Genomic DNA, 24,231 nt, shown 5'->3' with positions numbered 1-24,231 from the left:
GTAAGGATTATTAATATTAGAATATATAATATGGTATGCTATTTTTTTTTTTTATGTTAAAAATATATGTTATGATTTGATACTTACCTTATAAGATAATTACTTTTTAGATGATCGATTGAAATTGATGGCAATTACAATCAAATTATTTAATTTGAGTACCATACTTATTTTTATTTCCACCTCTACGATTCCAATATTTTCTATTTAAGCATGATGAAATAATGAAAAGATACGCAAAAAATTAATCTCAAACCTTGTGTTTGAAAAAGTTTAGATTTCCTCTAACAAATTTAAAGGGTTTAAGTTTCTTTAAAACTTAACAAATTATTTGGTTACGTGTTTGTAAAATCATTCACGTAACACGAGAATTGATGGAGCCGACAATAGCGGCATGGTGGATGGCAGAGAGATTGAAGTGGACGTTGTTGAGGTCGCCGTGAAAGCAGCCATGGTGCCCTCGGTGACAGTGTCCATAGGAGACGAGAGGATCGGTGAGGAGAAGAAATTGATTTTGGAATAGATAAATCGATAGAGGAGAGAAAAAATAAATTTTATTGTTTTTTATTTTTTTGCGAGTGAATGCTCATATTTTATTCCATGTGCATCTTTCTCGGACACAATTCCTTTTTGGTAAATATGTTTGATGAGAGCTCATTTTATAAGGATGGACCGAAAAAGTGACGTTTTACAGCATTCAATAAAGAGTTGACACTTCATTAAAAGACTAAAATACATTAAGCATGAAAAACACCCAATATTTTCCTTTTCAAAGAGCCCAACCAGTTTTAAACCCACCACCTGTTCAGCCCCACCCATTGTCGGATTCCACTAACGGCCACAGCCAAATTTGTGCTGGAACATAGAGCGGCAAAAAACGGCCAGATCTGGAACTGTTGCCCAACACGTCGACCCCAATCCAGACCCCGACCCCCGACCACCGGCGGAAACCCACGCACCTCGACCCACCAAACCCAATCTGGCGAAGCCTGATGTCAAATTCAATGGCAAAGAGAGAGAAAGATCTGGCGAGAGAAAGAGAGACACGACAAATGAAAGAGAGATCCGGCGAAGCCCAAGTCCAAGATTTGATGTCACTTAAACCAGCACATATCTGGCAGTTTTTGGCCAAACCGGCGTTGACAAAATCCGGCCAAATCTAGTTTTGGTGTTGTTGGGACTTGGGGTGGTTCTCCGGTGGCTGTTGATCAGTGGTCTGGTGGAGATTCTGGTGATTGTCCATCGGAAAATGACAGATTTTTTTGCAAAAGGAAATAAAACCCAACGATGTAGTTGTCTATCCGGCGAAGGCAAGGGTCTGACAAATATTAGAGATAACATAAATGAGTAGGGGATTTGGTGTTTTTATGTTTATAATATTTTTGTTGTAATTTTTAGTTTTTTATGAGTTGTTAACTTATAATTGGATGCTATAAAATAAGAGTTTTACAGCCCATTCTTATCGAAGGTATTCTTATGTAGTCATGTTTGATATGTCACTTAAAAAAAAAGAAAAAAAAAAAAAGAAGTAACTGTTATGTTTGGCGTGACTTTAGCTGGCAATATTTATTTGACTTCTAAAAGCTTCGCGACCAAAACCTCGTCACATGGGCGTTGTTTCCATTTTGATGAAAGTGCCCATGCTTCCTTAAATTAAATAAATAAATAAATAGCATTTCTCTTTTAAGAAAATATAATAATTCAGATATATCCCAACGGCTGGAAAGTGGAAGCCCAAGAAAACTTCCTCCTCCGTTCACCACGACGTCCGCGTCGGTCAATTCCAAAGAAATTGACCTTTGTCACCTTTTTAATAACCAAACATTTTTTAAGGCCTTTGCAAACAACCGTCTAAATTTACATGATTTTAATATATATATATATATATATTATAGATGTTCATTTTAGGACAGAAATTTCCTACAAATTGATTTGTAAGAAATTTCATATAACCCACATAAAAGAGTAACATGTATCTTTTAAACATGTGAGAAGCATATTTTTTTTATTAATACTATTAAAAAAGCATGTGAAAAGTATATACTACTAAAAAAATATGTGTTTCTTACATGTCAAGGGACACATGTCAATCTTATATGTGGGTTGTATAATATTTCTTATAAGCCGATTTGTAGAAAAATTTCGTCGGTATTAATTTATAAGCAATATATAAAATTAATGTATTTGACATTATTCATAATTTTATATTATTTAATTTTTTTTAAATATGTATTAATATTAACTTTATGTAGATCATCAAATACATAAACTTTAAAATTTAACAATAAAATAGAAAGAGTTGCGTAACTCCATTTTAATTTTCTTCATTTTTTATATCACATTAATTACTTTTTAATTTTTTTATTTTTTCATACAAAATTCAAAATTTCACTCTATTTTATAAGTTTATATCACATAATTTACTCTTAATTACTTAAAAAATCAACAACCCCAATGTTTATCAACCACACTCTTGTGAACGGAGACAAATCATTAGTGGAGGCAAATTACTCCAAGCCCATAAATAATTCATTATTCAATAAATAAATAAAAACAAGTTCACTATTCAATAAATCAACACAAATTAGTTAGAGGGAGACGGTGATAAAACATGACAAAATAATTGAAGACAAAGTTGAAGGTGTGATCTGCATGCTCTTAACTTATTGTGAATTGAAAAAGATAGGCCTCCTTTGTTATTATAATTGTTTAACAATATTGACGTAACACTTAAAATTAATTATCAAATTTTTTTATTATCATTTAACAATGATAAATCAAAGAGTTAATTTGAAATGCCACCTCAATTTTATTAGATAGAATTATAATATTTAACAATTTTTTTTTTTTTTGTGAATGTTTAATATTTTGAATTATTTATTATTAAAAAAGAAAAAAAAAATGAAGAGAAATATTATCAAACAAAATCCTAATCGTTGTGACTAATTAAAAATTAAAGCAAAGAACGTGGCAATCATAACTATAAATACAATTCCATAACTAGGCATAGAATTTTCAAAACCCAATATTTAAACACACGGTCCAATCATGTGGCATATAATTCTTCACGTTTTAAATGTAAATAGAAACCTATAATATTTGATGGTTGAGATTTTCCTAATCATTCAGTCACCCTTCTAGATTTTACTTAATTAACTTATTTCGATTCAATTACTTTGCCTAAACAGAACTCCGAACCTCGTAAGACCAGACATCCCGAGTTGACCACCTCCACTCCTGAGTTGACAGCTACTAATGCGTGCACCAGTGAACTCAAATTGTTTTTATTCACCGCCACGGTCAATTAACCATTGAAAAAAAAAAAAAAACAACCTGTTTCTCACCAGTTGTTTTATTATATATATTACGCACATAAATTTTCAGCCAACCGGTTTGTAAATTATTTTATATAATTTACGTATAAAATTAATATATGTCACTTCATAAGTAAGCAATATATATTATTTTAATAACATTTAATAAAAAAAACGTGTTTCTCATATGTTTAAAAGACACATGTCACTGTTATATGTGTGTTGTATAAAATTTCTTACAAATCGATTTTGTAGGAAGTTTTTTTTTTTTTTCCATATATTATATATTGACATAATATTGTTAATTTACTCTTAAATTAATTTTTGTTAAAAAATAAAAATTTTTAATAGTATATTAACGAGTAAGGTTAGAAATTATATTTTTATCATTGTAAAGTAGATGTGACTTTTAAAATTATTATTAGATCAAAATACAATAGTGAATCATTCCATGACGGAACTAGCATTTAGAATTTGGGGGTAAAACTAAAAAAAATAATAAAAATTGAGATATAGAATTTTAATATTTTAAGGATTAAAAGAGTATTTAAAAAAAAAAAAAAGGTGGCTTAGGGAGCCCACCATCTGGCTCTGCCGTGAATCTATTATAAATTTAATAATAATTTAAAAGTCATGTCAATTTGAGAAGATAAAAATATAGTGCAGAGTATTACTCATAAATTAAGAATGCCAAGTCCAAAAAAAAAAAAAAGACAAGAACGCTTCGTTAATATAGTGAGATGATCACCTTATCATAATAAAATAATTATAAAATAAAATATAATTTCTAGTATTACACGTACAATTATAATTACCTAATTATGTCAATATTATAAATATATGTGGAAAAAAAAGGGGTCTATGGTATAGAGCATGATAAGGAATTAAGGATAACGTTGAGTTATTTTGAAAATTTGAAAAATAAAGTTCGAATAATCGATAATTGAAGAAAGAATGAAATCCTATTTTGAGGTTGAGCTCATTGACAAGGTACGTGGATCGAGGCGCATAGGAGCCTCGCCTTCTTAATATCGTCAACCGAGTTTCCCAAGAACCTTCTCACTTCTCTCTCTTATAAACCCTTCCCCTCCTCTCTCTGTCTCTCTCACTGCCTTTTTTGGTTTCTCCATCTACAACTCGCTTCCTTTGTTTCTCAGAGTAGGCGGCGACGACGACGACAATGGCTTACTCCAGTTTTGTGGGTTTGATGCTTGTCGCTTTGGTGGCTGGCTCCGCTTTAGCTCAGGCTCCGGGAACCGCGCCAGCCGCTTCACCGAAAAAGTCTCCACCGGCTTTTACGCCGACGGCTACTCCTCCTCCGGCTTCTACACCGACGGCTGCTCCTCCTCCGACTCAGACCTCGTCCCCGACGCATTCCCCCACCGTGTCTCCACCATTATCGGCTCCCGTGCCGACCAGCACCACGCCTCCGGCCGGTGCCCCCGCCAGCTCGCCTCCATCTCCTCCCTCGTCTTCCCCTCCGTCGAACGCTCCGTCTGGCTCGGGTACCACGCCCTCGATCGGCTCGCCGCCGGGTGAGTCTCCAACCAGTCCTGCCAATGACGCAGCGTTGAACAGAGTCGCCGCCACCGGATCCGTAGCGTCAGTGATCTTGGCCGCGGCTTTGTTGCTGTAGATCCCATCGGAGTTATGTTTCTCTCGTTGGCCTCCATTGTCCCAGATTCACTAGGGTTTTATTCTAGTACTAGTTTTATTTTTATTTTTAATGGAGTTCGTTTGTTTTTTTTTTTTCTTTTTTAAATTTATTTATTTGGGTTTGCTGGTGGTGATAGCGTTGGATGATGAATATTATTTGGGTCTGTGCTCTTGATTGGATTGAGTTTATTATTATTATGCAGATTATTGTGTATGCTTTGTTATGGATTCTTTTCTTAGAGTTTTGGCTTCAGTTTCTGTTCTATATTTTTGATCCCTGTTTTGTTCTGTGTTCCGTGTTCCTGTTCCCCCGCCATGTCAGTTGAAGACATTTTGATAGTGATTACAGTGGTTGAGAGAAGTGTGTAGTCTCCATGAAAGAGAGAGTAGACACTAGGTAGAGCTTGTGGTGAAGGGGTTGTTTTTGTCATTTTGCTACCGATTAGAGTAAAGCTGGCCGAGGACAGCTGGAAAGCATGGGTCGGTGTTTTTTTTTTTTTTTTTCAGAAATCAAGTAAATGGTGGTTTGGTTGGTTTTTGTTGTTCTCTGTTAATTGGTTGGTTTTTGTTGTTGGTGGAGAAAAGTGGAGATTTCTTTACACGTGTCACGTGGTCACAGCTGTTATCGGACCTCCCTGTTACGCACCCATGTGCTTTGCGACAGCCAAGAGAGAGAGAGAGAGAGAGAGAGAGAGGAAGAATGAATACCTTAGCTTTAGTCTTTTTAGCCAAAGAAAAGTTGGAAAGTATTTATTTTTTTATTCTTTTGTATTTATACTATTATGCTTTACTCATTGAGTTGAGTCGGTTGGCTAGGTCTTTCGTCTTTAAAGAGGGTTTATTTTTTTGTTTTTTGTTTTTTTGGTGGATGGGTAATAACCCCCCTTTAGATTATCTAATTAATGATCAAATTTAGCTTAAGACTACCCGGTCGGGGTATCAATTTGTGTTTGCATGTAAGGTTTGAATCGTGTTGAGACACAAATGTAAGATTATGTGTCAAAAATTGCCTGTCATTATATTGCGCGTTTGAGGTTGGGTTGTGTTAAGACGTGAATATAAAATTATTTAGGTCAATCTTAACTTGATATATTTAATTAAGAATATCAGACTCTTTAGTGGTAATCTGTTAATTTTGTTATGGATTTGTATCGAATTAGCGACGGATGGTGTCAGCCATAAGAAAGAGAGAAGACTTGTGACGGTGTGACATACATACTTGAATCTTATTAGAGCATTTCAAGTAAAGCTTTTATATAGTTAGTAGTAGTTATATGGCTATTATGAACCATTTTATCTCTTCAAAAACCCTTCAAAATAAAGGGTTATCATCCAATTTGAAACTTTAGTGCAGCAACTTCTACTCATATAATATGAATTTTCTCCATCTTATTTTTCTCTCCATTCTCTCTCCCTCCCTCTAGCCCTTCTTTCTCTCCTAGCCCCCTCCCGCCCTACTCAATCTCTCTCTCCACCGGAGATGATCAACACTATTTAACACACCTGCAAGCTTGGGAACAAGCGTTGGCTGGAACATGTGTAAAATGGTTAGCAGATGGGGTAGATTCATTAGAGAAAAATGAGTAGATAAAATAAAAGTTATTTGGACTATTTCTTGATATGCACGATCGTTAAGAGGTGCCGGCCTGATAAAGTTAAATGGGAATTTTATCGTGTTAGGCATGGGGAGAGAACAGAGTAGAGGAATTATGGGCAAGGCTTGGGGGGGCACATCGATCCTGGGCACACGGGATGCAGGCCTCAAGCTGCGGTGCCATGGATATCAGTATTTTGGGATGCGTGGCATTTCTCAGCTTCGTGTCAGGACACACAGCAAAGTGTTGAAGGTGTGGCAAGGGATGAAGGTTGCTGATCGATGGTCCCCTGCCTCAGCCTCACCGTTGGACAAATGTTAAATTTGAGGCAGATTTTACTAGGAAACAAACACGCCATTTTCAGTGATGCATTAACTCTTACTTACTAAGTCACGGGTTTCTTGTATTTCTCCATTATTTTCATTTATTTATTTATTTTTATGAAACCCAATCTCAACATGTTTACTTCAACCATTGTTTCATTCGGCACTCTTCCTCTTACATTCTTTTTTGGGTTAAAGGGAAAATTCATTGAAAACTAAAGTAAAATCTTTATTTCAGGATTATTTATTTTAGATTACATAAATTCTGAATTTCTTTTTTTATTTTTTTTATTTTTAATGAGAATGACGTAATCATAGTTCTCCATCAATAATAGCCAAAGTAGCTACCGAAAAAGTACAACTTTTTTTTTTTTTTTTCTTCAAACATATTTTCTATTCTACTATTTACTTGCATTTAAATATTATTTTTCATTCTTTTTTAGTTATATTTTTGTCAACGTTTAATGAAAGAGAAAATATTGAATTTTCACACATTCTTTGAGCTACACCGTACGAATGTTGTACACGTACAAAATTCTAGCAAAATTACATAATTTATGAAAGCAAAAAAAAAAAACAATGCAAAAAGGAAAACATAGCAACTAGAAACATACAATAAGACTAATAATTCTTAAGATTGACCATGCAATTGACACATGTGCTTTATAAGGTCAAATTGCAGGTGAGAATGAGTTTGACTGTCTCTAACGTTTACATGTATTTCAATGAATTTCAGAAATTCAGGGGGTATGCTCATGAGAAATTTGTTCATAGAGATTAGAGAGTTTCATCGATTTGTTCATATTCAATGTCATTATCATCGTTAGTATTTCGTTCGTATTCAATAATCATGTTCTCCATAATTATGCACGCTTTTATAATGAAAAAGTAGGTGGGAGAGATAACGGGACGAATGAATATCATATTGTTTTAGTTTTAACTTTTTTCAATATTTTATTAGTTATAGAATGAATAGTGAATATGCTATATAGAGCCCATTCATTATTCATTCTATAAGGAAAATAACCACTTTACCTCATGTGAAAGTTTGATAGTAGTCAAATTTAATTATTTTGAGGCATTTGACTAGTATGCTGGGGATGCTTTTAAAAGTCTTAAATATAAAATCTTTGTAAAACCTAGTATTAAATTGAAAATTAAGGCCAAATATAAAAAAATAATAATAATTAGAGTTTTACGCTGGGAGATCACATTGAGATTAAAAACATGAAAAGACAGAAAAAGAGGAAAGAGAGAAATATATCAGCCAGAGAAATATACAATCCTCTAAGCCAGGTTAAAAGACTCCCGGAAAGAGAAAGTAGTTTGAGCCCAAATGGCGTCTTTCTACTGGATGAAGGACGGGGTAGGAGAAGTAGCAGATTGAAATGGGGTAAGAAAGGATTTCAAGCCAGCAAGCCTACCTTTGTGGGAGTTTGAATTCATATATGGTAATTGCGACATTGAATAGGGTTAATGATATGAGATTGTGAGTAATCAATTTAATAAACTTAATGGGAAGGTACTAATATTTGAAGGGGCAGGTAATCCACAACAATTAGCTGTCTGAATTGCTAGCAATTTGGGTAACAATTGTGAGAGGGTTCATGTGAGACCCAGCTGTCCGAGTAAGTGACCGAACATCTCAAAATTTATTTCGACAACTGAATCTTACATGGGCTGCATGATGAAAAATAAACAATCGGGTCTTTTAGTTTTATTAATTAATTAATTAGTATTTAATTTTATATTTTTAAGATTTAGTGTTATTTTATAATTCAATAATATTCATGTTCTTGATCTATTTGTAGGAAAATTATCCCCGTACTACGTCATGGACTTTCACATAATAGCTGTGGATCCTCCATCTGGGTACCCAAACTTCTTAATATTAAAAAGTTAGAAACTGAGAGAACCGACTTGCTCTCTAAGAAATTAAGTATTTTTTCTCTCGTACGTCTTGCCATCTAAGCCAGCCAATTGTGCTTGAGGAAGAGGGACAACCCTCTGATTTTTCCCTCCTCCCTTCCACATTAAGCCCACGTACACCAACGGGTTTCTCTATACTAAAAGAGCGAAACTCTCATTTTCTTGTAGAGTTCTCTCTAGAATTTCCCACATCGATCTTATAAGGCTTTATTCATGGCCTTTAGTGAGCTATCTAAATGGATTATTCCATTCTTCCTAAAATCCCAGTCTCATCCTTTCCACAATTGCCATGTCGATCGCCTTCTCAATCTACCGCACTGCTCATCTCTTCCACTGCTCCGCTCTCGGTCATTGTTGCTCTTGATATTGACTTGGTTTTTAGGTCTATTTTTTTTTCTAAGCTAGATCTGTCATCCTCTTTCAGTTCAGCCCACCCTCGCGCCTCTACCTGACCCTCAAGCGTCCCCACTTGGCTCTTACGTGCTTGTGCGTCCCCACTACTTCCTACACTGAAGTTGCCGTGTTTCGGGTTTATTATTGCAGTGCTTTTGTTGCTTTATTGCAGTTTTGGGGCTTTTGGTGTCCACGCCACCATTTATGGTGCTCTCTCAATCTAATTGCATATCATTTTATGATGTTCTTTGGACTTCGTGTTGGTGTCTCGCCGGTGACTTTGATTCGACCTTCATTAGTGCCTTCTTTGCTACTGTATTTCTCTTTCTAATGCGCTATTGCATCTGTTTCTTTGTGGCGGTTCAGGAAGGGTTATGAGACCTTTTGAGGTTTGTGACTATTCTCGTGCCTCTTGGTTGTGCCATCCCTAGTACACATTGTCCAACCTAGGGGTGGGGCGGGGCAGATTTTTGTCCTTTTTGTCCCCACCCCGCAACCCTACGAGTTGAGAAATTCTCACCCGTGAACCGCATAAAACCAGGTACATCCATGTGGGGCGAGGGGTGCTGGTTGGGCAGGGCAGGGCGGGGCAGGGCAGGGCAGGTTTTTTGTGTGAAACCCTCTGGATTTCTTTTCTATTTCTAAGTCATTTCAGATTCTCAGCAACCAAACACAATTGAAGAAATTAAAAAGAAAAACTGAAAAAGAAGAGGAAGAAACAGAGGAGAACTCACCCGTCCAACAAGTTGCTCTCATTGTTCCGACAACAGACGACCCATCTCTTCCGGTCCTCACCTTTCGAACGTGGGTGTTGGGAGCCTTCTCGTGCATCCTCCTCTCCTTCCTCAACTAGTTCTTTTAGTACCGAATGGAGCCGCTCACAATCACAACCATTTCTGCTCAGATTGCCGTTGTGCCTCTCGGCTGACTCATGGTTTCAAAGATCACTAACCGAAGGTTAGGGGTTTGATGGAGGAGGGTGAAGAAGATGAAGAGCGGCGGCGGGGTGAAGAACAAGGAGAAGGGGAGGCTGAATTGAAGAGAAAAGAGAAAAATGAAGAGTCCTAGACCTTCGTGCGGCGCTAGGTTAGAAAAAAAAAAAACGAAGAGTCTAGAACTTCTAAAACTTAGGTTTTCTTTTCTTTCTTTTTTTCTTGTGGAGCGGGGCGGGTCCTCGAGTTTTTTTAAAACCCCAACCTGCAACCCGCCTCGCCACGCATGGGTATACCATATTTCAACTCGCACCTGCAAAAAAAACTCTGAAAACTGGCTTAGACGAGGCTTGGGCGAGGTAGGGGATGCGGGTGGGGGCGGGCCCCTGGGTTTTTGCACCATCCTAGTCTAACCGCCTTAAATGACAGTAATTTTCATTGGTGTTCGTATCAAGAATCCATATTGCCTTGTCATTCATTTTTAATTTCTGTTGACTCGATCGGGTTGTTTTGGAGCTTATTGTAGGGTTGTCTTGCCCTTTGTTGTTGTTCATGGTTGTAGTTCATCTTTTATGTACTTACTAAAAAAGAAAAAAGAAAAAATCTTAATATTTTATAATTTTTTTTCCCTTATTCAAACTATTCCATCTTAATTGATATTAGAACGTAACAAATTTGCCCTGCATGCTTATACCAGCTTAAGCCCCTTTCATATTCCAAGCGACCATTCCCCTTTACTAACTAATTTTCCCTTTTGCTCAGCAAAAAAAAAAAAAATTCATCAATTATTTGTGCAGTATATATATATATCTGGTCTATATATATCACTCTCTCGTTCGAGGGACATGCATGAAGCTCAATGATGCATCATAGTCGGACATATCCAACACTCTGATCATGCAGTCTTCGGAATTGTGTAAATAAAACTATTCAGATAACAATAAAAATCTCAATACAAACGGAAACAAAGAAAGAGAGAGCACTGCCTCCAACCTGGCTAGCTAGATTGTCTAAAAACTACATAGAAAAAGCAAACCAAGTAACAACAACCGACACGGCCACCATAATTGGAGAGAGACTAGTCCCCGAAGATGAATCAGTTGAGGTGGTGGTTGTGGGTGTGGTAACTGTTGTATTACCTCCTGATGATGAGGGCGTTCCTGATGAGGGCGTTCCGGACGGGGCTGCGGGGGCTGCGGCTGATGCTTTGCCGACAGTCACAGCAACCTTCATGCCACTCCCGCAATGGCCGACGATGCCGCAAACGAAGTAGTGAGACCCGGCAGTTTTCAGAGAGATGGTGGTGGAGCCACTGCTATCCGTGCTGAGGGAATTACCCAACGTGCAGCTGTTGTAGTCGCTTCCGCTCACTTCTTCCACGGTGTGTCCAGCTGAATATTTGAACACTGTAAAGAAAGGGGAAAGATGCAAGCTTTAATCAATAGTACCCCGGGTAATTTTGGAAATTCACATTTATTTATTTATTTTTATTTTTTTAAGGTTGAGACCGTGCGCTTGGTATTGCGATTTTGCTGATAACAAGTATGATTTTAAACTAGATCATAAAAAATTGATCGTTTAATAAGTGGTGCGTTTTTAAAAACGCATGATTCTAAAGGTTAAACTGTACTTTTGTCAAACGTTTAACTTATTTTAAAAATCGCGTTTTCAAATTTTACATTTTAAAATTGCTATCCTAAATAAACTCTAAGAGTGCGTTTGTATAGCACTGTGATTTCGTATGCCAAAAGTGTGATTGTAAACCAAATCGTATTAAATATATCGTTTGCGAGTGCGTTTCTAAAAAATTTGAAATTTGAAAACGCAGATTTTTCTATGTTTTCAAATCGCAGGCTATATGTGCGTTTTTTTTAAAAATGCACGATTTTAAATGTTAAACTGTGATTTTATTAAACGCTTAATTGCGTTCAAATCACACATTTTATAATTGCATGTTTTGAAATCACAAACCCCATACGGATCATGAATATGAAACTTACCCAAGCTATCGCCAACTGCAAAGGTCTTGCCGCTAGTCCAGGTGCTATAATCAGTACCAATTGCCCAACCGCTGGAGTCTCCGACGGTGTAAACAGTGGCCAAGCTTGGCACGATCATACACAAGAACACTACCACACAGACAATCGGGGCATTGGAGCCCATTTTTTAGGAATATTTGAGCAGAGAATGAGGCTTCTGGGGTGGTAGCTAGTTGAGGAATGGGATGATTCCATATATATGTATATATATATATATAAAATAGTGAAAAGGGTTGGTGTTATAAAGTTTGGTCCACTTAATCAGCTCATTACTGGCATGAATAATTTTGATAGCAACTCCTTCCAAAAGGGATGACTTAAATTATACTCTATACCTAATGCTGAAAAAAGTAGGTCCTCTTTCTTACTTTAAATTCTATTATTCGTTTCACCTAAGATATGGTTGTTAATTGAAGATACTCCATTTTCATGTTTTGAGAAATTTATATACATGTAGGTTCCTTATTTTTCCTTGGCCAAAATAAATTATACATGCTGAAATAGATTTGCGGACGGTCAAGTTCTTCCTGTAAAATAAGGGAGAAGTTGTCAGAAAGTCCCCGATCACGAAGGATCGGGAGGCACTCCGACGTACAATTTTGTATTTATATAAGGCAATCCCTCATTTTATAGGTATGTTGCTCTGACTGTGACGTCCCACATTGCCTGGAAATGAGGATGTGCTTATATGTATAAATGCACAATTTATGACACAACGCGTTTTAAAGTCGTGATGGTTATGAACCTATCAGAACTCGACAGTTAAGCGTGCTTCTGCGAGAGCAATTCTAGGATGGGTGACCTCCTGGGAAGTCTGGTTTAGGGAGCCAAAAACGGACAATATTGTGTCATTGATGGTTGGTCGTTACAAATGGTATCAAAGCCATTGCCCAGCTTGAGATGGTGGGAGCGTGCACAAGCTTAATGAGGGACGCCAGCAGGGACGCTGGGTCCAAAGAGGGGGTGATTGTGACGTCACACATCGCCTGAGAATGAGGATGTGCTTATATGTATAAAAGCACATTTTATGACACAACACATTTTAAAGCCGTGATGGTTATGAACCTATCAGAACTCCGTAGTTAAGCAAGCTTCTGCGAGAGCAATTCCAGGAAGGGTGACCTCTTGGGAAGTCTGGTTTGGAAAGCCAAAAGCGAACAATATTGTGTCATTGGGGGTGGGTCGTTACACTGACCATTGCTCTCTAGGGTTTTAGTGACTCTCGCCGGCCAGTAATTTGTTACTGACGTGGAGATCCCCCTCTCAAAAATATCGAAAAAGGCTGTATGGCGTGAGCAGGCAATTGAGTGAGTTTGCATGCAATGGAAGGTGTCAACTACAGAGCATTGTACATGAGCAAGTGTATATTCGGATATGAGGCTAGCTGTCGGGTATGAGCATCTCTAGATGCCTCCCCAAATTTCTATAGCAATCGACCCGTCGGTAGAAAAGTACTCCAATACCTATGATATGGCAAAAGATATTACTCAAGCCTTTTGAGATAAACAAACAAGAATAAACTATATCTATGGAGAATGGCCATAAAGCCTCCATTATTTTTTTCCTTCTGCCAATTTATGAGTTGTTACGTTCTCTCAGCTGTTGCTTTCAACGTTGTAGTTATGGTAGTAAAGTCTAAGAGTTCATGAGAGACGTGTCAAAACTGATTGGGAAAGGGTTCTTAAACATCATAATCATAGACATCATTATGCGAAGGAAAGAGATGGAGTTTTTCATGAATGCTTGAAGGCTACTCAATGTAGTTTACAAGTTAATGGGGTTAAACGCAGGTGATCAGGGGAAAAAAACAGGGGCTGTTTGACAAAATGGGTCCTCTTACGGTCAGCGGGGTTTGTTGGAAGGGGACATCAAATACGTGTAAAAGATAGCCTATCATTCTTTCTGGGCCAGAAAAAGAAAAAAAAGAAGCTTTTGATTAATGGTGATGAACAACTATTAGACGCAACTAACAAGGAGGAAGAGAAAAGCCTGTTTGTTTAAGCTATCAGAAAGGCACCCGCAAAAGTGCTTTTAGTAACCGGCCACTCACGGTGTGGGCTAGTGGCATTCAATGTCGTCTCAATGGAGGCTAGGTTGTCAGAATTTCGCGATGAGAAGCGCCTAGGACTACTAGCTTGTCCATTGGCTAGATGATGCTAGATTCTTTGGTAAAGTTGGTGCTAAGCCACGGTTCGATTAGTCTGGAGAGAGGGCTTGCAGTTTTCACCGTCTAGACTTCTTTTAAGTGATTTTTAGCGGATAATATTTACTATGATCACACCCAAGTAGAATTGTCATTTTGGTTATGCTATTTTCAAAACAAAAAAGAAAAAAAAAAGAAAAAAAGAAGAGAGGTTGCTTTTAGTATAAGCTGAACCTCTGGTCGTACGTACGCATGGCATAAAAAATGAAACACAAGTCATTAATCAGATCATGCAGCGATAGAGCCCATGTGGATCTGACCCAACTGGATAATAGTGGGTGGTGGGTCTATTAGAATTTAAGTATCATTGGGACATATTCAATGCACCCTCTCAAATAGTGAATTAATAGAATTTTTTTATCTTACAATACTCACTTGACAGTCTCAGTCAATTCTTAGATTTTTTGTTTTTTTGGGTTTTAACAAAGACCGGTTCAAAAGTTGATTGGGATTGACATTACTTTTTCAACAAAGATTAAAGATTAGTTGAAATTGATACAGAGAACATTATGAAATAATTGTAAAATAAAAATGCGGAAAGAATTACGAGATCATACTGTTATTGCATCTGGTGGAGGTTAGGTAACCTCCAGTAAAAAAAGGACGACTCAACGCTCTAAGAAATATTCTCTCCACCTGTAACCATTTTCCTTTCAGTTTTTCACCTTTTGGAAGAGCTTGATGAGTCAGTAATACAAAATAAGTTTTCGATTTAATATATATATATATATATTCCAAAAAAATTAATAAAAAAAAAAAAAAAAAAAAAAACCAAAAATTAGAAGACAAAGGAAACATAATCATAAAATTGATGATTATCTAGATAAAAATAAATAAAATTGATGATTTGATTGAGTGGAAAAAAACAGTAGTGAGTAGTGAGTCTCCACCACATGAAAAGCATGGCATCTGGGAAGGTGCGGTGCGTTCGGTAACGCTTTGGGTTTGGGGACGTTGGGGGCCCATCAGATTCCGCCCAACCAACTAGTGTGCTGGAGGTCCCACTTCACCACACCGCCAACTACGCCCATTGATAGGGTCCTATCTCTCTTTTTTTTAAAGAAAAATGAAATTAACTAATTTAATTTTAATTCAAAAGAAAAGAGAAAGTAATGTGTAGGAGTTGGCTACTCTTTTATATGAGCAGACAGCAGTGAGCACGTACACCATGTAAATAATCCTTGGTTTTCACTTGGATAATTATTTTACTCACCGAAAGAAAAAGTAATTTCTTTTATTTATTTATTTATTCTTGTGGGGCCTAAAAGATGATCAATTGATTGCATTAATCTCACGTAATCCTGGTTAGGTATCCGTCTCTACAGCCAAACTAGTCACGGGGATGAAGCTGTGTTAGCAGTATTTTCTTTTGACCCCTAAATAAATCCAATCTTCAACAAAGCTCCACCTAATTCTTAGAATTCCCACATTACGAGTATGGGACTTGATTGGTGTACTACACCCACACAACAATGGTACAACAACTCCTCACATGGGTGGGCCCCACAGTGTGTAGAGCCCATCTCATGTGAGAGGCTGTTGTATCATTGTTGTGTGGGTATAGTGTAAATAGCATTTTCCAAATAATAATACATTATAGGAACACTTCCAAATTATCACCCTGATTTTGCGCTTACACTAACAAACTACCAACCCTTGCAATTTGAACCTCTAAACTTTCAAACTATTTCGAGTTTCCCCCTTATTCAAATTTACCCGTTGTTTTGGATGGAAAAAACCACACGTGCGTCTCAATTATCTTGAAGGGACTAATTTACCGTCAGTGTAAAAATGCATCCTTTTAGGGGAGGAAAAAAAAAAAAAAAACCTTAATCTAATGCAGGGAGTGATAGTTTGATAGATAGGAAATGGCCATGGGGCCAGTGGCCATCCTCTTTGTTGGAGGGGGTAACTGCCCATCTGTTGTGGCAAAAGGTGGTCATAACCAATGATAGAGGGTGACCCCACACCTTATTCCTCTAATTTTCTTTTTGAAGCACTTCTTGGCATTGTAATTTCATAATTGATACTTTTAAGATGGAGTTTATTTGGGAAGCATAAATAATTAAATAGTTTTGATGCACATGATAGTCATGCAACATTTTCTATCCAAAACTAACGGCCAAATCTAAACAGGTGGGTGATTTGAAGCGTTTTGATAGTTTGTAGTTTTGAGCTGCAGTGAGCTGTTATTTGGAGGTGTAAGTGCAAATAAGATGATAGTTTAAGGAGGTGAAATGTAATCTACTATAAATTTTATAATCCCATAATTTATATATATATATTTCTTAAAAAAAAAAAAAACCAAAAAAGCTATCTAGGGTCAGTTACAGAAAATCCCGTTTATAGTTTCGTAACAATTCTCTGTTCTTTTTTAAATTCCTCAAACCTAGTCCTTAAAAGTGTTGTGTCATTTAACATATGAGAAGTACGTCAAATAACATGATGGATTTTGACCTAAGACTATGAAGTTTAACAAAATATCATAGGAGATAGGAGTTTCATAAACAACTAGGTTCCTGATCGAAGTGTCTTACTACTGAAGGAAAATTATTGGGAAGGATTAGGTTATCTTTTGACTACAGAGAGCAGATATCTAAAGCTTTAGAATGCTTCTATGTAGAGTAAATTCTGTTTTCAGAGGACGGCTTCTATTAACTGCATCAGAAGGATATGATAGATTCAAAGTTTCTTCTTTTGGCTGATCATATCAGATTCAAATTCATAGAATTTTCAGTCCCAATGTCGTTGATTTATATCAATTAAAGAAAAATTTTCATAACCGACATAAGAACTAGGGTAATGAAACCATGAACACACAGCAATACAATAAGAGAACTAGAAAATCGAATGTGAAAAACAGAAGATATGTAAAATATGTATAAGAGCATCATAGATATGCAAACCCCTGGTACACTAACTTGCCTGTAATCCTGGTCTCAGCATACTGATGCAAGAACCTTAGTTAAGAAGAAAAGGATATGAGGATATCCCTGCAAAGGAGAGATTATGGAATCCCCCCTCCTTTTCCCACCTTTTCTTTTTGTTTAGGTTTGCAAAGTTAACCAATTCATTGAATCTATTAAGTTGTCAGAACTTCTGTTCATCTTCTCTTTTATCTTACCTGCTATGAACTAAACAAAAATCATATACCAGAAGTGAAATATTCTAAAGGAGGAAAATGAGAAAAGCAAAAGCGGAAAATATTGCCACCAGATTTTAGAGGTAGCTACTGCCTGGCAATGGGCTAACAATCTGAATTTGACAGCAGAACATTCAACAAGCTAAGCTGTCATCATATGTTAATGGCCAGCAGGAGTAATGATAGGTAGGAGCATTTTGTCCGGCTCCTACCCGACTTTTTTAATAAAAAATTAATTTTTTTAATAAAAGCAATTTTTGATGTGATATTAAAAATTAGTTTTGATTAAAAAAATATCCTTTTAATAAAAAGGGGTGGGCAGGAGCCGGGCAAAATGCTCCTGCCTATCATTACTCATGGCGAGCATTATTTGAATGAGTAAAAATGACCGATAACCAAGCTGAGCCGGCCGAAAACACAACAAAACTAGCTGAAAAACGTCTGAACCGGCTAAAATATACCTGTATTGGACGAAACACAACTAAAAATGGTTGAAAAGGGACAAATTCAGCCGGCACGGGTCAAAACAGCATTGGTAACCGGCCAAAACAACGCCAGAAACCAACAAATCTGGTTGAAACACGCTGGATAACTCACAATACTGGTCAACAACTCAACGGAAAATACCAAGGCTTTGAACTTGGGCCAGACTTGACTAGGCCCAAAGATAAAATTGGGATGAGGTATTCTGGATAAGGAATCAACCCAAACTAAGGTTATCCTTATCTTCGATAGGGATAACAAGGCCTGCAACCAAACACCCTTTTTTTTTTCTTTTTTTTCTTTGAAACATGCCAAAGACCCAAAGTTCCATCATTGGCAACCAGACGACGCAGACAATCACCACAAGAACACGAACAGACACCACCAACAACTACAACAGTGTCAACAGACAACCACTACAATGACAATAACCATAGCCAACTCCTGGCCACCACCGCAACTACCGTAGATTTGTCTCACTGTAGGAAACCATCAAAGATCGGCTTGCCACCTTTCACACTATTGTTAACCAAAACCGAACAACACAACACACTGCTGGCGATCAAACCATAGTCAACGGCAACACACTCACAACCACCGATCATCATAACCACCACCAAGGTTTGGTGGCCACTCCTAAAGATGTGGCCGAACACCAGACACTACATACTACAAAAACGATGAAAAAAAAACAAAAACTCTGCACACAATGCCACAACTACAAGAAAACTACATTATACAACCATAAATGCCAGACATAATTTCTTTTTTGTCCATCACTCACGGCCACTAATCCCCATACCGATGTGTTCAATGGTAGCGGCATGAAGAAAATGGAAAAACAAAAATATACATTTTTTTTCTTTTTCTTTCTTTTATATATATATATATATATATATATATATATATATATATATATATATATATATATATATTTCTACAATTTGATACCATGTCAAGATTAATGTATTCCACCAAAAATTCAACCACTTTTCACTCCTACACTAGTATTTATATGAGTAAATTAGATTTAGAACACCTTGGAAAGTTAGTCTCATATTAAGTGGTAGATTATAAAGGTGTTCATAAGTATTAAGTTTCACATCGGTTCTTTATTAGGTGAGATTGAATTTTATAAGTGATTCTAACGAACTTTAATTGTAACTTGACTAATCTTTTTGGAATGATAGTGTAGATGTGACTAGTACTTTACTCAGGTTGTCACAAATGGTATTAGAGCAATCTAATAACAAGATGCGGCATTGACGAGGACGACAGGAGTTTGAGTAGAGGAGAATGTGACACCCTAGAAAGGTAGTCCCACATTGAGTGAGAGGATTTTAAAGGTACTCAAGAATACTAAATCCCACAATGGAAGTGAAAGAGAAGAAGGAAAATTTGGAGAAAAAAGAGAAAATATGTAGAGAATATGGTATTATCTTCCTTGATAATTCACTGATACAGTTTCATGCAATTATATAGAAGAGCAATACATTCTAACATGGAAATACAATTAAGGAGAATTATATGAAAATAAAATTTGGGGAATCTGGGAATAAAATAAAATCAACCGCATATCTTCAATACTACCCTCAAGTTGAGGCGAAGATGTCTCAAACACCCAGCTTGTATAAGGCTGACTGAAGAACACTAGTGGACACTCCCATTATCAAAACATCCGCAAGTTGCTCCATTGTGTTTGCATAAGAATATAAGATGTACAAATAAACCCTCCGCAAGTTGCTCCATTGTATTCACATAAGGTGTACAAATAAACCCTGTACACAAATTTTCCTTCATAAAATGTCTATGAATTTCATTGTGTTTCATTCGATTATGTTGAACTAGATTATGAGCAATATTAATCGCAGCCTTTTGTCACAATATAATCTCATAAGCTCTTTATAATCATATCCTAGTTCTTTCATACAATCTTCAATCATAATAACTCACATATCCCACCGGCCATGGCTACCATTACCAATTATCCTCCTTGTGACTAGGTCCTGGAAAAAACAATAATCAGAATAGAAGAAGACTCTACAATTTAACTCATGAGTAATACGAGCAGTAGACAATAAATTAACTCCAAAATCTGGTATACGAAGGACATACAACAATGACATAGGTGTGACATAAATGGACCCTTTACTAGACATTGAGAGAATTATCAGCTATTCTAAAGCTGAAACAAATATTATAAGAAAAAAACATTGAAGATATACTAGTCATATGATCGGAGGCCCCTAAGTCAATGATCCAAGAATCATTAGATAGAGGAGAAAATAGTCCACAGACTCCACACTTCTCTTGTGCATACAACATCCATCAACCATAATGATATGCCACTTCGTTGTCCACAGTAAGGATTTTCTCTAGAGCCGCTGACCAAACAAAAAAGAGCTCTCTCAAAGGAACCTTAGTCCACCAAATACTCTTCCAAGAGAAATGAGTGTCATCAATACAGGCAAGGACACTGTAGAAGGAGCTAACAACAAACAACCTTTTTCTGAAGGGGGACTCGGAAACACCCATGCCTCCTTTCCACCAAGCAGAGGACAAAACCTCCTTCAGGAACCGAAAGCTCAAAAGCTTTAGCCTCCACGTAAAAACCAACTCACAAAACCCATCTTATTTCAATATTTTTAACTGACCATCTAAAGTTATTTTCAAGAACAAGATTTTAGATTGTCCCTGCATTTGCAAGTATTTCTAAGTGGGTTTCACATCATTTTCGACATGACGGCCTTCTTATTGACATAGTTTTAATCTATAAATCTAAATCATGGACAGATTCAAAATAATAACTATGAAATAATGTTTTAAAACCTTAAAATAAAATGGTAGTGGACAAGATGAGAGAAGGTGCTGCTAAACTGGTTTTATTAAGTGTATTGAAGACCAAATCCCAGTAAAGGAGGAGAGATTCGAGTCAAGTGGAGGGACCAAAAACACTACAAGAGACAAAAAAAAATAAGTTTCAAAGGTAGTTAAACAAAATTTGATGGCCTACACTAAGCAGAGGATATGACCCAAGATAGCGCTGACTAGAATAAAAATTTTAAGTACTAGACCCCAAATACCGAAATATAACGTCCAGGTTACAGCTTCTAATTGCAGACAAACATCCCTGATTATTTTGAGGATTTTTTTTATTTTTTTATTTTTTTTTTCAAAAAAAAAACTAATAACGTAAAGACGGTTCCAAGCTGAGTTGAGACTCATTATTAATCATTATCCCTATTCGGACTTATTTTTACAATTTCAACTTTACTTTAGGTTCAGGGTCTACCCGTTACATAGGAATGCTCTATCTTACTCAAAAGCCTTGCATGCAATTAACAAAGTAATAAATAACAAAGCTAATCAAATGATTGAAACAGGTATACCGCATCGATCATTATAATAGCTTCTGATCTGCAGAATTAAAGTTAAGAAGCTTTACCTACTTTGGAAAAAAATATGCGATTTCACTCTCTTGAAAAATTCACTTTCAATTCTGATCAGCATTATCTGCTTGCTCTGCACTAGAGTTCAAATCAGATGATGTATCTCCAGACTGTGCACTCTCCTCTTTTGGTAGTTTAACAAATTGTCTACTGCGTGCCACTCGAATTGGTCTTCCCATAAATTCCTGCAGGACAACTCCTTCTCAGAAGCTCTTCACTAGGAAGTCTTAGAAAGTTCAAACAGAACGCAGTCAAGCAATATAAACATGCTCACAACCATATTCATAACTCATAAATGTCTGCAGGACAACCTCTTCTAAGAAGCTCTTCACTAGGAAGTCTTAGAAAATTCAAACAGAATGCAATCAAGCATTATAAACATGCCCACAACTATATTCAAAACTCATAACTGCAAATGATTCAGCACAGCCCAAATTACCTTCCCTTGGAAAGCAGAAAGAGCTTCGTCTGCATCTTTCTTGAATTTGAAGGCAACAAATCCATATCCAGTGGACTTTCTTGGATTGTCATTAAATATAACTTGCGCAGAAACAACACTACCGCTCCCTGAACTAAATAATTCTCTGAGATCTTTAGACCTTGCTTCATACGACAAATTTGATACAAACAAGTTGAATGTTAGTTGCTTTGGTTGCACAGTAGGGGAAGGGGAGGGCTTCTTCTTTCGTGCCCTGGCATAATCGAGCTTCAAAGTGCGACCCTCAAACTCCTAGATAGCATACATAGAAAATAAAAATCAGTAACTCAACAAGATGGCAAGAAGAGACAAAAACTGATCCTTACATAGTTGCGCAGAAAATGGCAGGGGAAAAAAAAAAACTAAAGCTTTGAATCCGAATGAGCTTAACAACAAAACTGCAGAAATGCTTTCTTTTTCCTGAAGGAAATGTAAGGGATATTAGGTTAGGGCCCATTGGCCTTGGGTTTATAATTGAATAGTTAGTTGAGTCTATATAAGATGCAGGGGAGGGTTGTATTAGGTATCAAAAGGATTATTCTCAAATCAGCCATTGGAATTCTTGGGCTTCTCGAATTTCCCTTCCTTATTCATCATCCATCTTTCACATTCAATCATCATTATCCATTCCAATTTCATATCCATTTCCATCTATATCCTAGAAACTAGAAAATTCATTACAGGAAACACCAGCACAAATGAACTTAACAGAAAAACAAACACAAATAGCCACGAATGAGCTCAATGGTTATATATATGTTTTCTCTTCTATATGTCCTGGTACCTGGACGCCGTACGTCTTTAATGATAATTCGATTAGTTTTTTTTTTATTATTATTAAAAAAGAAAAAGAAAAGAAAAAAAGTAGAGTTTTCTCAGGTGTACCACATGATGAAATCCGAAACTAATATAACAATTAAAGAGTTTTCTATATTCTGCTTACTCAGCAACCCAACTAAACGAAAAAGGCTTATACAAGAAAAATAATAAAACCCAATATGCTTACATACGATTCGAGCTTATTGAGAGCCGTAAGAGCCTCTTCAGGCGAACCCATAGTGACAAACGCCAAACCCCTATTTCTGTTCTTGTCATGCATAGAAAGCTGAACCACCATCAAAATACCACAAACCCAGATCAGATAAACACACAAAAACCATAACCCATCTTAGAGAACAGATAATAAATCGCTCAAAATAAAGAAAAAACCTCAACGTCTAGGACCGTCCCGTGCTCCTCAAAGAGAGCGCGAATGTCTTCAGCGGTACAAGTCCAAGGCACGTTCTGGGCAATCAATCTGGACCGTAAGAGCCCTTCGGCCTCCGGTTCCAATTCTTGGCTTTCGGCGGAAACATTGGCTGAAGAAGAGTCAAGAGCTTGTTCTTGCGCGGTAGAAGAGAAGTGCAAAACGAAGTTGCTGACTCTTTTGGCCTTAACGGAAAGGGTACGAGCATGGGCGTGAGAGACAGGAGAGAGCGAGGGGAGAGACCAAGAAAAAGAGAGACTGTAGCGGCTGTTAATGGATAAAGGAGTAGGCATGCGCGAGAGTTGTTGTTCAGTGCTGAAGAAAGTCGTCGATGGAGGGTGTAGAAAACGAAGAAGAGCCATTAACGTTTGCGCTCTGCGTTCTTGAAAGAGGGACTGAGAGAGTGTAGCTTCGAGTCTTCGCGGAGAGAGTGTATTTCGGATAAGAGAAGTGGGAGCCAGGAGACTGACGGGCAAGCTTATCGGGTCAGCCTAGTGATTAAGATCCGCATAACGCTACCTAGCCTACCTTAACCAATAACGACGTCGTAATCTCCAAGAACGGTGTTTGGTAAGAGAAATGTTACGCTTTCCAAAATTTGAAAAAATTTGTATCATATGATTAATTATTTTGGAAATATGTCACACTCTCGTGACATTGTGACATATTATTTGGAAACCAAATTTTAAAAACTCTAGTATTTCTCGTTTGATAATAGTTGCGTCTTGCCTCATTGAATTTACCTCCTCAACCATTGCTTGTCATTAAAAAGCACTAATAGCAGCTTTGTTAAATCTCATTTTCTTTTTTAGATATAGGAAAAACTCTTCAAAAATTACTTGAATCAAATTATGTTTTTGTTCCTTAAACTGAGGAAACACCAAAGGAACCAAAGTTGTACCCTACACCTAAGAAAGCAAAACTGTTCCCTTAACATTATTTTAATATGAAAAGATTCTTCAAGTATTTATTTGAAACAATTTTTAAATGATTTATTTTCCTCTTTTTTTTTCTTATCATTTAATTACAAAATATTTAAATGGTATAGG

At 36.7% G+C, this 24,231-nt stretch overlaps 3 protein-coding genes across 8 annotated transcripts; 1 reads left to right on the top strand and 2 right to left on the bottom strand.

The window, feature by feature from the left end:
• Positions 1 to 4,348: 4,348 nt before the first annotated feature.
• Positions 4,349 to 5,190, top strand: LOC133865802 (classical arabinogalactan protein 10). Its single transcript, XM_062302276.1, has one exon. It carries the CDS (start codon positions 4,495 to 4,497, stop codon positions 4,948 to 4,950), a length of 456 nt encoding a protein of 151 aa, XP_062158260.1. The 5' UTR covers positions 4,349 to 4,494; the 3' UTR covers positions 4,951 to 5,190.
• Positions 5,191 to 11,054: 5,864 nt separating this feature from the next.
• LOC133865801 (blue copper protein-like) lies at positions 11,055 to 12,360 on the bottom strand. Its single transcript, XM_062302275.1, has 2 exons — positions 12,143 to 12,360; positions 11,055 to 11,548 (listed from the first exon to the last, which is right to left on the bottom strand). The coding sequence occupies exons 1-2, from the start codon at positions 12,303 to 12,305 to the stop codon at positions 11,160 to 11,162; spliced, it is 552 nt and encodes a 183-aa protein (XP_062158259.1). The 5' UTR covers positions 12,306 to 12,360; the 3' UTR covers positions 11,055 to 11,159.
• Positions 12,361 to 19,416: 7,056 nt separating this feature from the next.
• LOC133866975 (RNA-binding protein CP31B, chloroplastic) lies at positions 19,417 to 23,673 on the bottom strand. Of its 6 annotated transcripts, none has more exons than XR_009899959.1 (6): positions 23,146 to 23,673; positions 22,943 to 23,041; positions 21,898 to 22,188; positions 21,455 to 21,643; positions 19,963 to 20,015; positions 19,417 to 19,787 (listed from the first exon to the last, which is right to left on the bottom strand). XR_009899959.1 is itself a non-coding variant. In XM_062303645.1 (5 exons), the coding sequence occupies exons 1-4, from the start codon at positions 23,542 to 23,544 to the stop codon at positions 21,503 to 21,505; spliced, it is 930 nt and encodes a 309-aa protein (XP_062159629.1). In that variant the 5' UTR covers positions 23,545 to 23,673; the 3' UTR covers positions 19,417 to 20,015; positions 21,455 to 21,502. The 6 variants fall into 6 exon arrangements, 4 of the variants coding, with proteins under 4 accessions (XP_062159629.1, XP_062159631.1, XP_062159630.1 ...); XR_009899960.1 differs by having other exon boundaries at positions 21,459 to 21,643; XM_062303645.1 differs by having other exon boundaries at positions 19,417 to 20,015.
• Positions 23,674 to 24,231: the final 558 nt, after the last annotated feature.

The sequence above is a fragment of the Alnus glutinosa genome, chromosome 4, assembly GCF_958979055.1.
Source record: "Alnus glutinosa chromosome 4, dhAlnGlut1.1, whole genome shotgun sequence".
NCBI lineage: Eukaryota > Viridiplantae > Streptophyta > Magnoliopsida > Fagales > Betulaceae > Alnus > Alnus glutinosa.
This window is presented reverse-complemented; position numbering and strand designations above follow the sequence as displayed.

Excerpts from the sequence above, each read along its gene's own strand:
- LOC133865802 (XM_062302276.1), top strand. The coding sequence starts at position 4,495 with ATGGCTTACTCCAGTTTTGTGGGTTTGATGCTTGTCGCTTTGGTGGCT.
- LOC133865801 (XM_062302275.1), bottom strand. The coding sequence starts at position 12,305 with ATGGGCTCCAATGCCCCGATTGTCTGTGTGGTAGTGTTCTTGTGTATG. Across the intron at positions 11,549-12,142 it reads TGCAGTTGGCGATAGCTTGG|TGTTCAAATATTCAGCTGGA; the intron begins GTAAGTTTCATA and ends CTTTCTTTACAG.
- LOC133866975 (XM_062303645.1), bottom strand. The coding sequence starts at position 23,544 with ATGGCTCTTCTTCGTTTTCTACACCCTCCATCGACGACTTTCTTCAGC. Across the intron at positions 22,189-22,942 it reads TCAATAAGCTCGAATCGTAT|GAGTTTGAGGGTCGCACTTT; the intron begins GTAAGCATATTG and ends TATGCTATCTAG. Across the intron at positions 21,644-21,897 it reads TTTCTGCTTTCCAAGGGAAG|GAATTTATGGGAAGACCAAT; the intron begins GTAATTTGGGCT and ends GTTGTCCTGCAG.